At 32.0% G+C, this 15,311-nt stretch overlaps 1 protein-coding gene across 3 annotated transcripts in view; it reads left to right on the forward strand.

Annotated features, from left to right (window-relative positions):
• The first annotated feature begins 38 nt into the window (after window positions 1-38).
• LOC127725697 (mitochondrial tRNA methylthiotransferase CDK5RAP1-like) overlaps window positions 39-15,311 on the forward strand; it is an 88,896-nt gene continuing 73,623 nt past the window's right edge. The window contains exons 1-8 of one of the 3 annotated variants that reach the window (XM_052232864.1): window positions 39-375; window positions 2,333-2,436; window positions 5,160-5,304; window positions 6,146-6,274; window positions 6,830-6,911; window positions 7,874-7,994; window positions 8,712-8,942; window positions 14,093-14,246. In XM_052232864.1, the coding sequence (XP_052088824.1) occupies window positions 54-375; window positions 2,333-2,436; window positions 5,160-5,304; window positions 6,146-6,274; window positions 6,830-6,911; window positions 7,874-7,994; window positions 8,712-8,942; window positions 14,093-14,246 (1,288 nt within the window). In that variant the 5' untranslated portion in view covers window positions 39-53. The other 2 variants (XM_052232866.1, XM_052232865.1) reach the window with 2 other exon arrangements.

A 15,311-nucleotide genomic window follows, 5' to 3' on the forward strand; every position in this document is an offset into this window, starting at 1 on the left:
ATTTCTCGGATTTTATCGATCAAAATTGAAGGTAGCTCTGAAAATATACAAAAATGGCAATAAGAAATGGACAGATTTGTCTTTCACAAGTTTTAAACCTTAAATCCAACTCAGCTCGCAGAAATTTGTTTTGCATTCTGAAAAGAAAAATAATTTCGCATAGTTCTGAGGCTAACACCACAAAAACTATTTCAAATGTCAAGGAAGAGCATCAAAATGATCACAAAAAAACAATTTTGAAATCTGGACCTTCCTTAGAACATTTTATTGCAAATCATACCAGTGTTTCTCAGAATGTACAGACAACTGGAGCAACTGCGGTTTCTTTGCCATCTTATATCAAAAAGTCTACTTTGGATGGACAGAATCGAAAAGGCATGCAGGCTATGAAATGATCTGAAGAATTTTATGAATCCTGGTAGTTTTGTCACGATTCCTCGCACCCTCAGACATTTCCCCATATTCCTGTTCACCCTGGGTTGTTTGGCACTGTCCTGATCATTTCTGATGATGCTTAATTTAGAAAACAGACTTTAGACCCTCAAATATATAAAATAAATAAATTACACTACTGCCAAGGGGTCTTTTTGCTACATTTGTAGCTGTGAACCCCACCTATTTTTACACGAAACCTCTGATTACAATTAGGAATATGGCATTTTTTAAATAGTTTTTGCTTTTAAGTCATATTTACACTATTCAATTTGAAATGATCTATCCTTTATTCTTGAATCCCCTTTAAGCTTGACTTGTATTTCTGCTCTAATGTCAATGCTTGTCTTAGTGGAATTGTAATATATAAATATATACCTTAAAAATTGTGTATATTAAAAAATTGGGAATAACTCTTATAACCAAGCGTAAATTAGCAATGCACACATGATGTAAGAACTAAAACATCAACCATAATGAAGTAATTAATTTGTTTAATTGTTACAACAATTTATCAATGATGTTCAACAACAATGGCTGCTACCCTGGGGTCTGGAGGTTTATTGGGACAGATTATCTTGACATAAAATTTTCATGTTAATTAACAAAAACACATGTTAAGGCATGAATTAAAAATGTCATTGAATGTCTGTTGGTGAGATTTTAAGACTTACTATTTATTTATGAACATACAGTATTATTTCATGTATTTCATATATTTCACTTCTATTATCTAGTAAATTTACAAAACAATTGGATTAATACACATTATTAACTTAACCATGTTAATAGAGAATTAGATTTTAATTAAGCCTTGTAGAAGATTTTTAACCTCTTTCTTTCTTTCCTTTGTAAATTCCTCCACATCAGAGCACCCATGTCACATGGAAGGAAAATGTAAAAACCTTAGTTTTGAAATATTTAAATATATTTTAAAAAGTAAAAGTGATAATTAGATATATTTACAGTGGGCCATTATTTATCTGTTTATTATATGTTGATATGAGACATTTTTGTGCTCATTATACCTTGGATATTGTTCGTTTTAATTTTTATCTCACCCTGACATTTGATTTAATAAATTAGGCATCTCTTTTCTTCTTAAATCAGAGCAATAAATTCATGATTATTTAGCTGTCATATCGTTTATTTCATGTACAAAATGTACTATTGTTGACACCTCTTTGATCAATTCTAATTAAAGTCATGAAAATGAATTAAATGGATTGCTCATCTATTACATAATTTTATATTATGGATGCAATATCTCCTTACTATTATATCCACTTTATAAATATGAGATTTTGTTTTTTGAGAATCTATCTATAACCATGTTTATGTGGAAACAATGAACCATATAAGTTTAGGAAGATTGACCTTTTACAATGTTAAAATGTTATTTTGAAACATATATTTCTGAAACATAATTGAACTGTTTTATATTTAAAAAAAACTCAAATTTGGTTAATTATACGTACCAGTGCACATTTTATAACAGAACAAATTACATAATTTTTCAACTGAAAAACTTATCAAAAGAAATATTGGTAATGAATTGTTCACTTGCTAAAGCATGGACTACAACTGGTGGGTGTCATGGATGTTACCTTTTAGAATAAGAAAAAAAACAACAGGATGATAATTTGTAATTCTTACACATTTTACATGATTTAGGAACATAATGTAAATTCACTATTATGTCGAGGAGAAATAGTGAAGATTTACATACATATTCATATGAAAATTGCCAAATGAAACTTTAAAATGACAAATATTACAACACACATTCAATTTATATGGAATGAATTTTGGCATAGTCAAATATATGCTTTGTGGTTTCTATAAAAACATTTTGTATAGGAAGATGCAGGATTTTTTCATTGTATATTTTGACTTTCAGTTTATTTTGATGTACATGGATGTCAGATGAATGTTAATGATGTGGAGATTTCATGGTCAGTGTTGAAAAACAGTGGGTACACAAGAACTACAGAGCTAGGGCAGGTAAATTTCCAACTGTCAGTACAATTTAAGTTTAGTTTTTGATAAACAATTATTTCTGATCAGAAGACTTGTTCTCTTGACGTTTACAAGTGATAAATTATTTCAAATTGATGCTTTAACAGTTTTAGTTGTTATTTCATGTACCTATTTGATATTGGGTAGGGCATACATGTCTTGTATTATATACTGATATACACACAAGATCAATGAGACAGTAACCAAACAGCAGAAATTCATCAAAACAGAAATATAGAAGCAACTATATATTCTTTACAAATGGACACAAACCCATATCATTTGAGTGACATTATAACAACAGACATGCCTGAAATCTCCCATAGTTGATTCAAACAAAACAGTTGGTACCGTACTTTCAAGAGAAAAAAAATATCTGAAATTTGCCATGCAAATTTCTCGGCTTTCTCTGATATTTGGTCTGGAACTTAATAATGAGTAAGTGATTTTCAGATGTGCTGGGCAGTCATTTCCTGTTTGACAAGCCTACCAAGTATGGAATTTTTCATCACACATTTCTCAGCTTTTGTATTTTAAAGTAATGTTTTAAAATTTGGATAAAATATGTACCCTGTAAGCAATTTTAAGATCTGTTAAGTGCAGTCACTTCCTGTATAACGATACTTTATATAATTATTACCCTTTAAATAAAAAACAAGTAATTTATTAAATACCCATGACATCACAAATTATAAATGGAGTAATGACGTCATGAAAAAGGCCCTTCTAAGTGTTTTCATGAATAAACACAAAATTTGTTTTTTTTTATACGACCGCAAAATTTGCGGTCATATATTGGTATGACGTTTACGTCGTTGTCGTCATTGGCGTCGTCGTCCTCGTCCGAAGACACATTGGTTTTCGCACTCTAACTTTAACTCTAACAATAACTTTAGTTTAAGTGAATGGATCTCTATGAAATTTTACCATAAGGTTCAATATCACAAAAGGAAGGTTGGGATTGATTTTTGGGGTTATGGTACCAACAGTTAAGGAATTAGGGGCCAAAAAGGGGCCAAAAATAAGCATTTTTGTAACTTCCAGACATAACTTGTATGTTAGTGTATGGATCTCTCTGACATTGTACCACAAGGTTCCATATCGCAAAGGGAATGCTGGAATTGATTTTGGGGGTAATTGCCTCAAAATTTTAGGAATTAGGGGCAAAAAAGGGGCAAAAAACAAGCATTTTTCTAGTTTCAGGACAATAACTTGTGTGTAAGTGTATGGATCTTTATGAAATTTTACTTCAAGGTTCCATATCACAAAGGGAAAGCTGGGTTTGAGTTTGGGGGTAATTGCCCTAAATGTTTAGGAATTTGGGGCCAAAAAGAGGCCTAAAAACAAGCATTTTTCTAGTTTCCAGACAATAACTTGTGTTCAAGTGTGTGGATCGCTCTGAAATTGTACTGCAAGGTACCATACCACAAAGGGAAGGCTGGGATTGAGTTTGGGGGTGATGAATCATAAGGGAGTTCAAAAAATTTGGGGGAGGGATTTTTTTTTTCCTTTTTTTATACAACCGCAAAAATTAAAAAAATTTTGGTCGTATATTGGTATCATGTTGTCGTCGTCGTCAGCGTCGTCCTAAGACAGATGGTTTCCGGATAATAACTTTAGTATAAGTGAATAGAAATCAATAAAAGTTTAACACAAGGTTTATATCCACTAAAAGAAGGTTGGGATTGATTTTGGGGGTAATGGTCCCTAATGTTTAGGAATTAGGGGCCAAAAAGGGGCCCAAATAAGCATTTTTGTAGTTTCCAGACAATAACTTGTTAAAGTGTATGAATCTCTCTGAAATTATACCACAAGTTTCCATACTTCAAAGGGATGGTTTGGATTGACTTTGGGGGGTTATGGCTCAAACCAATTAGTAATTAGGGGCAATTTAAAAGGAATGTTAGGGAGGTAATCCAAATCAATTAAAAGAACACTGTTTGATTACCTCCCTTACACTGCTTGTAAATTATGTACTAAGAAATGATGATTGTCTTGAGGTGATTAGGCGTCAATTTATTTTTAGCAGTTACTTTTAATTAATATTAATTTTAGCCATGACTATGTATGTCATTTTTTTTTAAAATCTTTTATGATGTATTTAAAAGGGTAATTATGGTTGCAAACTCCATTAGATATTTGAATTGAAATACTAACCATATCTTGAGGGAAAGATTTTTTTTTGGGAATAAGGGAAAGGGGGGAGGTGAAAAAAATTGGCAACAGCATAGTGTATTGCACAAAAGCAAAAAATTTAATATAAATTCAAATCATATAACCAATTTGAAGTTCTTTGACTACAGTTATTCTGTGTTAGAAACCTATTATGTGTCAAAAATTTAGTTACAATCCAAATTCAGACCTGTATCAAGCATGAATATTGTGTCAATTTTGGCCCCAACTTTTCAGGGTTGGACATCTGCGGTCGTATCCAGCTGCGCTCAGCGAAGCTACCTTTCGACTGTAAAATCTATGTAAATTATCTTAATATAACAAATATATTGCAGTTTTAACAATTACTTTGGAGTTAAAATCACCTGGATTTGTAATACACTGTGTACTTCATTTGTAGGTCAAAAAAGAGCCCTTAGCGCACCTCTTCCTTTATTTTGTGTTAGTTTTAGGTTCATTTAATCAGGGCTTTAAAAAAAAAATGAAATGCAATGTACATTAATATGGGACAGAAATGACTCTCTCTAAAATTACAGGCAGATGTTATACTCATGATGACATGTTCTATTAGAGATGGGGCTGAACAAAAAATATGGAGGAAATTACATATTCTCAAACAGTATAAGAAAAAAAGACAGAGAAAGTCAGAAAATTTACCACCATTAAAAATTGGTATTTTAGGTATGCAAACATTTATCATTTTAGACCTGAATGAACTAATTATATGTTTATATCAAAATGGTACTTCATAATTTGCTGGAAACACATTGTACCTAGGTTTGAATACATGTATCAGTACAATCAGTCCTACAAAATATTAAAGGATATCAAAACACATAAGTCTTAAACAGTTTTTTTTCTAGGCTAATAAATAATTGTGAATATCAAACTATGACCCAAAAGGCCAAAACTGGATGAGATTTAAAGATCTTTAGCCATTGATCAGTTATGATACTTATGATATTTTATATGTATCCAATAATAAGAAGATACACTTAAATGCTATGAAGTATGGTTTTGTTTTAAACTAGAATTTGTCAATCTTATCCTTTTATATGGTACATTGTATATTGTTACATTATATCAGATCCATACATGTTAAAATCAAGCAGTATCTGATAGTCTGCCATTTAGGTCAAGTTTCCTTGACTTTAGAATTTTTAAACTGCCAAAATGTTAAATTTTGTTGTTGGACATGTTTTTAAAGAAATCTAAAATGTATGATAATGAACCATTCATATTGAAAATGTTGCAATATCTTCCTTGTATGATGGTCACATGTTGAATAGAACCACCTCCCCTTCAGTCATGCTTCAATGACTTCTTAATTTCCACTTTAATTAAATGTGAACTTTTCTGATCAAGAAAACCTATGATGATAGTTTTGATTCACTACATAATGTTACATAAGCATCCTTGCATGTCAATTTCAAGAAGTTTGTGAAGTCCATTTACCTCATTCGTAGTTATATACATGTATATATTTGTGTTAATTATTTTATTTTCATCATTAATCCCCCAGGCTGTATGGCAGAAAGGTTAAAGTCAAAGATTTTGGAACAAGAGAAAATGGTAGATTTGGTGTGTGGTCCTGATGCTTATAAAGATTTACCAAGAATGTTAGCTGTTACTGAGTCAGGACAGACTGCAGGTATACTAGTTATGTCTTTTACAGTAACAGTAACAGTTGGGCATCAGCTCATCTTTGTTAAGTACAAAAAGTCTTTTTCCAGCTCAAATGTCTACAAAAAAAATGAAAATAAGGAGATGTGGTATGATTGCCAATAAGACCACCATCCACCAGAGTTCAAATGAAGTGGATATAAGCAATTATAGGCAACCATATAGCCTTCAACAATGAGAAAACCATACTGTATAGTCAGCTATTAAAGAATGTTTTGTAGTTGAAGGAATGAAAACATGTAGAAACAGTTTTGCAGTAAAATGATTTGACTAGATGGTTATAATTAATGCAATTTACTGGCGAAACAGTTTAAAGCGACTCTTACACTAGAGTAAAAGGAGATTTGGATTATAATGTCAAACAAACAGCATCCCAACAACACAAAAAATAAAATTAGAAAAGAATAAATTAAAGGTCAATTATACTGCCTTCACCAGCAGACAATTTTCTATACATACTTTAAATCTAGCTAAAATTTACCCTCATATTATTTATAATTTTGAGAATGATTATATTTTTTAGTCAATGTACTGTTGTCTCTAGATGAAACTTATGCTGATATTATGCCTGTCAGACTTAATGAAAATTCACCATCTGCTTTTGTGTAAGTACTAAACTAGCCTAAATTGAAAACCATTCTGTTACCATGATCTAGTATTTTTTGATACAGTGCATTTTGAAAAAATGGGAGTACCAATTTTTTTTATCCTTTAAATCTATTCATGCATATCCAGCTGGAATTGTAGAATTTTGCAAAATTTATAACATACTAAATAACAACTACATGTGGCTTTTGATAAAAATTTGTTTGCAATATGGGAAAAATGTTGCAAGTAGGACTGCAAAAAAAATTCTCTTCCTACAGATTTCAACCATAAATCCCTGAAACTTCACGGAAAGATTGCACATATGTTGAAGCTGTGCAACTGCTGTTATAGAATTTTTTGAGGAATTTGCCCCATTTTGCAGACTTGGAAACTTCATCGTTTTCAGCAAAATGTATAAAATATAATACCAATTTTGTGTAATCAATTCCTAGAGTTTTCAACCAAGGTCCTTGATGAATGGATAGATGGATGGCTGTATAACGTGCAGTGGCAAATTAAATGCATATTCAGGATGAGAATCTTTTCCTTTTTATAAATCTACTTGAACCAAAATTGTTTGGAAACTCATTCGATTTTTTGAGAGGAAAAACTGGACTTCCAGAAACAAGTATAAATATGAATAAAGAAGATGTGGTATGCTTACCAATGAGACAACTATCCAACAGAGGCCAAATGAAGCAGATGTAATCAACTTTAGGGAACTGTATGGCCTTCAACAATGAGCAAAACCCATGCCACATAGTAAACTATAATAGGTCAGTACAATTTTAGACAGAAATGTAAAACAAGAAAACCAATGGTCTGATTCATTTACAAAACAATAAACCAAAATAAAATATGATAGAGAGCAACCGACCACAAACAATGAATTACAGGATCTTGACTTCTGACAATATTTGAATTTGACAAAAATGAAACTTGATAGGTTAATCTGATAATCTTAAAATTTTGTTTTCAGTTCGATAATGAGAGGCTGTGATAATATGTGTTCATACTGTATTGTACCATTTACTCGTGGAAGAGAGAGAAGTAGACCCATTTCTTCCATTTTAGATGAAGTCAGAATGTTGTCTGATCAGGTATAGAATTACTTTGTTGTATGTTATTGAACAATATCTATAATAGGAGTATTAGAATTTGTGCAAACTTTTGCTTGTTATAATTTCAAAAACATATAGTCTGTCCTACCAAGTTGTGTTTTTATTTGCAAGTAGAAATATGTTGTTTATCAATATTTCATGGTTGAATTTTAAAAATACTGGTAGAAAATGGCATTGTTCTGAATGTGAAATAGTCAAATGTTACATTCCCTAGAATTTAGTAGATCAAAGTACTGAACTATCACTTTAGTAAGTGGTATGTTGATCAATGAGTTACAGAATTTTTACTAGTATAAAAATAAAGAGATAAGGTATGACTGCCAATATGACAACTATTCTTCAAATCCAAAGGACAAGAATGTGAACAGCTAATAGCTATGGGTCATTGTAAGGCCAAGCATTTGATGAATTGTTTTTTTTTTCTTTTTCGATTTTTTTCTGCAAGTCACAATTTAAAAAAATTTGAAATAATGAGTATAAATAACCATTTCTTGTAGTGACACCAAGCATGTGTGAAATTCCTCCCTGGTGATGGCTTCTTATGTTGATTTGATGTCTGGCAACACATATTGGCCTTTATATGTCTTGTTTTTTTGTTGGTTTAGTTCCAAAATAGTTTACACTTTTATTTATATAACATTTTGAAAGTTCTCCAATGAGAAGCAACATTATAAAAATTATATTTTATTTGCCTAGGGAATAAAAGAAGTAACATTACTTGGACAGAATGTCAATAGTTATAGAGATACTTCTGACACTACAATTCACAACAGTATTGACACCAAACTGACTCCTGGCTTTAAAACAATATATAAACCTAAGACTGGAGGAAGAAGGTTTTCTGATTTACTAGATAAAGTCTCACAGATTGATCCAGAGATGAGGATAAGGTTCACATCACCACATCCAAAGGATTTCCCTGATGAGGTAGGTAACTATTATATACAAAATTTTGTAAATATGAGTTCACTTCTGGATTGTGGTGGTATCGCTGCGATATAGCCTTATTGTGCTGAGGTGACGTAAAGCAAACAACAATCAGTTAATCTGCTTTGTGTGAGGGTATGTGTTGCTCAATCTTTGAATTTCTTGTAAGTTTTATGTAGAACGTTTGTCTTTTTACATGCATCGCCAAGGGCGGAAGCAGGTCTAGTAACTGCTCAACTCTCTCTGTCTGTCCATCTATCCATCCGTCCAACAGAAAGAAAACTTTTGTCTTGGCTTCTATGAAAAGTAATGATTTAATATTTGGTCTGCAGCTTGATAGTTTTCAGTTATAGCGAGTAAGCAATTTTTACATCTGCCTTCTAGCCATCTCCTGTTTGCAGATAGTTTGAAATTTTAAAACACTCATTGTATAAGGAAAATTTTTATGTTCCGGTATACATGTTACCTCAATCAATTGCATGCAGTGAGGCAGGTATAGACACAGTATTGGTCTTGTCTCTCCTCCCCATGGTGTTTTCTGATTTTCTTTTTAACTTAAAGGACAGTAGCAGTCAAATTTATGACCACCAAATTGACACAAACTTTTCAATTTGATTTTTAACATACTCAAATATTTACCAGAATTTTAAAAGATCCATAGGAAACAATAAACAATGCATGAAATCCTAATAAAGTATCGTCATTCCGTGCATATTTTAGATTAAACGCCATCTAATTAACCATAGAGAGGACCTCTGAAGACTGCAGATGCTCATATTACCAGATATTAACATATATATACAATTAACTCTCGTCTCAAACTCGGTTGAATCAAAATTTCCTGTGGTACCAAACTTTGAAATAGAAATATGAGTATTTCGACTCCTGATGAGTTGAAACTTTGGTTGACTCGAACCAAATTTACGGTCCAAAGGTTAACAAAAGCATTCAAATTGCATTATAATTCTCAAACTAATACACATATGTCAAATAAAATTGAGAATGGAAAATGGGAATATGTCAAAGAGACAACAACCCGACCAAAGAGCAGACAACAGCCGAAGGCCACCAATCAGTGATTTTGCTAGCGCTCGTCACTTTCGTAATTTACGAAACTGTTTTCAAAATGACAAAAGTATTTCAAATCAATTTCGTCACTTAAATTTGGAAAGTGTAAAAATATTTTCGCATGAAAATACTATAATTCTACCTGTCTACATGTTTCTGACAAGTTTATGACCCTCAGCTAATTAACATTTACAAGTGTTATAAAGTTGTGATTACAGCTAATCCGCTTATCGTCATCGGATGGGTCACTAATCCAGTTAATTATTTTCCCCAGTAAAATTAGTCAGTCTGCATTTTAATTTCAATATTTCTCAAGGCCAACGACCACAATTTGCAGTTGGTTTGTCATAGTTTTGTCATTTGAACAAAATTGTTTCCCCCTGGACAGTTCGCTTTTTAATTTCAATATTTCTTAAACGATCATAATTTGCAGTTAGTTTGTCGTAGTTTCTTCAAATGATCGTATTTTCGTCATCTTTGATATATAACGTTCAATTTCGATTAAAAAGATAGAACTTTATTCAAAACGTTCAAAAATGTTTTCACGTTAAAAACTTCCAGCATCAGCAACGAGTCAAACAGGTGCTTCCTTTACGATATACTGCGCATGCGTGAAAGTATTCCTATGAATTTAAAGACACTAAAACGTAAAATACGAAATAAATTTAGTGCCAAAATAAATGAGAGAGACAAATATAGTTCTTACTAAGCAAATTGAAATATAAAAATGATAATTTCCTGAACCAATCCGTAGATGAATCCGGATTCATTCTGAATTTATTATCTACTTGTCACTTCCCGTTTACATTTCAATTGAAATCAAAAGTAAACGTGATAAATTCTAGATTAATTTACAATTTACAGTTATTGGAATCGTTCCATGTGAATTTGTACAAATCCTTGGTTCCAATTTTATAGAAATTAATTCAAAATATCGATTTTAAACATTTTATATAAAGGATAATGATTATGCAGTGTAATAGTCTTACAAAGTTCAACAAGTTCATTTATACTTTGATTCTTGGTTTTAAAAAAAGGAACCCAACATTTGTTGATCAGGAATGTCCCCTGAAACTAATTGAAGTAAAATTTTGAACTAGATTTTCAGATCTTATATCCTAATCTTCATATTTAAGTGACACCTCAGTCAAATCATGCAATTACTGCCTAGTACATTAATGCCTAAGTCCTGCAAAGTCTAACAAAGATGTATAGCTAGTAATATACATACATCCTTGGTTCCTTGCTGTTACCCAAAATAATGTTGATTTTCATCTCGCGCAAAAGTGACTAAAGCCCTCAAAATCCTAGCTTAAACCCTGCCACCAATGGGTCTTCAATGCAGCGAGAAAATCCCGCACCCGAAGGTGGTCCTCAGCTGGCCCCTAAATCATGTAAATAAAATTGTGTGCTAGTTCAGTGAAAATGGACGTCACACTAAACTCCAAAACATATAAATGAACTAAAATTAAAAAACATACAAGACTAACAAAGGCCAGAGGCTCCTGACTTGGGACAGGCGCAAAAATGTGGTGGGGTTAAACATGTTTTGTGAGATTTTTTGTTTTGTCAAAACATGACCTCTGGGATTTAAATTGATTGAAGAGTTCATCTGACAATACACCTGTAATTAAATTTTTGGTCACTGACCACTCTATTGATTTATGACATTCTTTTTCAAGAAGTGTTTACATAAGATTATCTTATGATCACTATGATAAATAATTAATGATACATTGTTGTAGTTTATGAAAAATTATTTAAAATGTTTTAAAAACAATTTGTAATCATACATTAATGAGCTTGGTTGATGCCTAAAGTAGACTTAGTTGTCATCTCATTACTACTCAAGCAGCGTCCTTTTGTATTTTCTTTTGCAGAAAACGATTGAAATAAAAGAAAATGAAAAGAAATATAAAATTCCTTGTATACGAGAATGTACAATTTGTCAACTTTAAATCACGCTAAGATCAATTGGAAATTACTCTCTCAGCTAAAAACCACAGCAAAAAATTGTAAATGTACAGAGAAATAAATAAGAGACAAAAAATCATGTAATTTTATTATAATAATAAATGACCATTACATACGGATACATCGATCTCAGACCAGAATATAGACACCCCTTCCCATATGCATCTGGATTTATTTTATCATTACCATGCTCAGCAAGAGTTGTGTCCCTTGGTCTGTCAAACTTCCAGTATTCTTTTGAGTCGAACTACAGGTATCTTGAAATCAGGGCTCAAGCTAGCAGGCGACTGGGGCGAAAAAGTCGCTTTCCCGTCCGTCACTTCGCTTTGCCCGACAGTCAAAAGCAATATCAAGTCACCCTGGTGTTCACAATAGTCGCTTGCAGTTGCTTTCGTCCTTGGCAATTTCCCTTACTTACAAAGTCAATGAAACAGCATATTTTTCATTTAAAAGTGAAGAAATTCAAAGACATAAACGATTTATTTCTTTAGAAAGGATGTGAAAGTATTGACTTTACAGATTGATCGTATGTTACTTTTATGAAGTATTTTCTTTCATTTCCAGTACTTGTTACTCGAGATCGTATATCAAAACATTCTGATTTTCGGCAAAATAAGTTTGTTACAAAAATGTACTTCATTAGAAAGTGATCAAAATTGCTTTCAGTTAATGTTTGATCCATTGATTGCATTAAAAGCGTCATACTCCTTTCCCGAATCGCTTTTCAAACTTTGTTTATTTTCGTAAATTTTCTTCGTCCACCATTGAAAAATTTGTACGAACCAAGGATCAGAGGCGGCATTCATCCGAAGCGGACCAGCTACGACCGAAGTCTGTATTCTTACCTTAATAACTACAGACGCCTGAATTGAACAGCTGACCAAAGAATAATGGCCCAAAAAGTGAAAAATATGCATTCCACACGCATTAATAAACTTTTGGTTAGATCCCCTTGCTAAATGTATATATTTCCATGTAAATGCATTGTTTCAATTTATTGATGAAAGTTGCTTAACTTTGTTAAATTTACATATCTTTTTAATGAGAAACAGTGAATTTCATTATAAATATGATAAACATAAAATTTTTTAATTGCATTTTAATTGATATATGGTAATTTCTTTTCCTGTTTGATATAAAAAAGTTCTTTTAAGTGCAAGATATTTAGTTGGTAGATTCTGACAAGAAGATTAATATAATTATGCAACTATAAATGACTATTTAAGACATAAACTGAAACAACTGTTTCTTTAATTGACTCATATATGAATTGAACACCTATATATAAAAAAGGATACATATGGCCCTTTATATTATTGTAAAAACCAAACATTGTAGCGCCGCGAGCGAACAAGCACTTCTCTTTCAAATCTCACTACTTCTCCCTACCAGTTTCAAAAAGAGAAGTCACTTCTCCGTATGATTTTGAAGTAGTGTGAGCCCTGTTGAAATATTTCTCTGGTGCGGCTGACTTCGAGATTACGAGAGTCGACTAAATATAAACAGACAGACAAGCATGTGCAATAGTATACTGACTATTTTTGTAGGTCTGTTTTATTTCATGTCATAGATTACAAATGGATTAGAAAAATATTCAAGTCATCATTTTACCTGCATGTTTAAGAATAATGTTTGATGGACAGATTTAGTCAACAAAATGGTTCTTCTTGGTGGCCTCCTTGTTTCATTTTTTAATTGTGACATTCTTTTTTTTCTCCATAAATGAACATGCTGATCACATGTGCAACCCATCTCCAGCTTAGGGTCAAATTAAGGGTTGCATGCATAAGGCCTAAAAAAATTTGAATTATTGTATTTCAAGACAATCATATATCACCATTGTTTCTGAGCTTATTTTTACAAAGTTGAACCAAACTGGTTGCATATAGCGAATAATAACCTGCTTTTAGTAATGTTTGAAACCCAAAAAATTGTTCCTTAATTTTTTTGTCATTTCATTAGCAAAGAAAGTTAATGAAACTAGGTAAGTAGGGTTTGTTCAGTAATATATCAAATTATTGGTAATTCTTCATTTTAAAATGTTTATTCCATACATAAAATTTATTTTAATTGTTATGAATTCTGGTAACTAGTAGAATATTTTGTAGGTATTAGATTTGATAAAAGAAAGGTCAAATATATGTAATCAGATACACCTACCTGCTCAGAGTGGAAATAGTGAAGTTTTACAGAGAATGAGACGAGGCTACACAAGAGAGGCCTACCTAGACCTTGTCTATCATATCAGACATAGAATACCAGGTAATAAGGATACATTTTTTGGGAAAAGATGGCTTCAATGCATCTTATGACCTTTAGGGTTGGCCCGACGTTCATTTGTACTTTTCAAGGCTCTCACGTCAACCATTTTGTGCTTTATAGTTGGAAACAACTCAAAATCTCATACTGCTTTGATGAGAAGGTGATAAACAGATGAACAGATTGGCTTTAAGGACATTTCCCTTCTGTTGCTTGTGAAATTATCTCCCTTTTTTATGTACGCTTCTTTTACAATCCGGAAAATCAGTATTACGAAATATTCCAAAAATATCTAACTAAGTGACATCATATGGTGCGAATTTCACACTTCGCAGTAGTCAATTACTGAAGCATGGATATCCTTTACTCATTATAAGAACCATTGGAAGAAATCGTGTCCAATTATGAAATTCTTAATCGTTTATTAACATAATTGATCATAATTATGAATGATGATCCTTCATGAAACAGAGAACTATTTTCCGTGTGATATTCACGCAAAACAAAAAACCTAACATGCTGTTAATGTGATCTTCCCAGTTGTTATAAAATTGCTTGTTATGTTATAACATTTGATTTGTCGACAGATCACACACTCAATCTGTTGCTAGTCAAAATAGTCCCGAAAGAATGTCAACCTTTCTCGTCAGATGAACTCTAAGTTCATAAAAATTTTCGAAGTTTTAAGAATCAAGTAAAACAGTTATACCCATGCCTATACCAGAACTACCAACTGGGCTAACCTTGGTTAAGCTGATTTGGTAAATGAAGTACTACCACTGTTTAAGGCTATTTCTTTCATTTCTCACATGCACACAGTTTGGTGTACTTTCAGTCTCTTAAAATCAGACTGTATCTAGAAAATACATTATTGCCTCCGTTTGTAGAATATTTTGTGGTTTTGTTTTTTACACATGATTTAATAAACAATGTAACTAATTTATTAACTTTATAATTAGTTTATCTGAGATTAAGTTCCAGTTCAGTCTTCTTAGTGCATTGAATGAAGCTTTATTGGATCAGTTTGGTACTTGCTGCAGTACCTTGTTTTTCTTCTTAGATAATCAC

The sequence above is a fragment of the Mytilus californianus genome, unplaced genomic scaffold (genome assembly GCF_021869535.1).
Source record: "Mytilus californianus isolate M0D057914Y unplaced genomic scaffold, xbMytCali1.0.p SCAF_15, whole genome shotgun sequence".
In the NCBI taxonomy this organism is placed as follows: domain Eukaryota; kingdom Metazoa; phylum Mollusca; class Bivalvia; order Mytilida; family Mytilidae; genus Mytilus; species Mytilus californianus.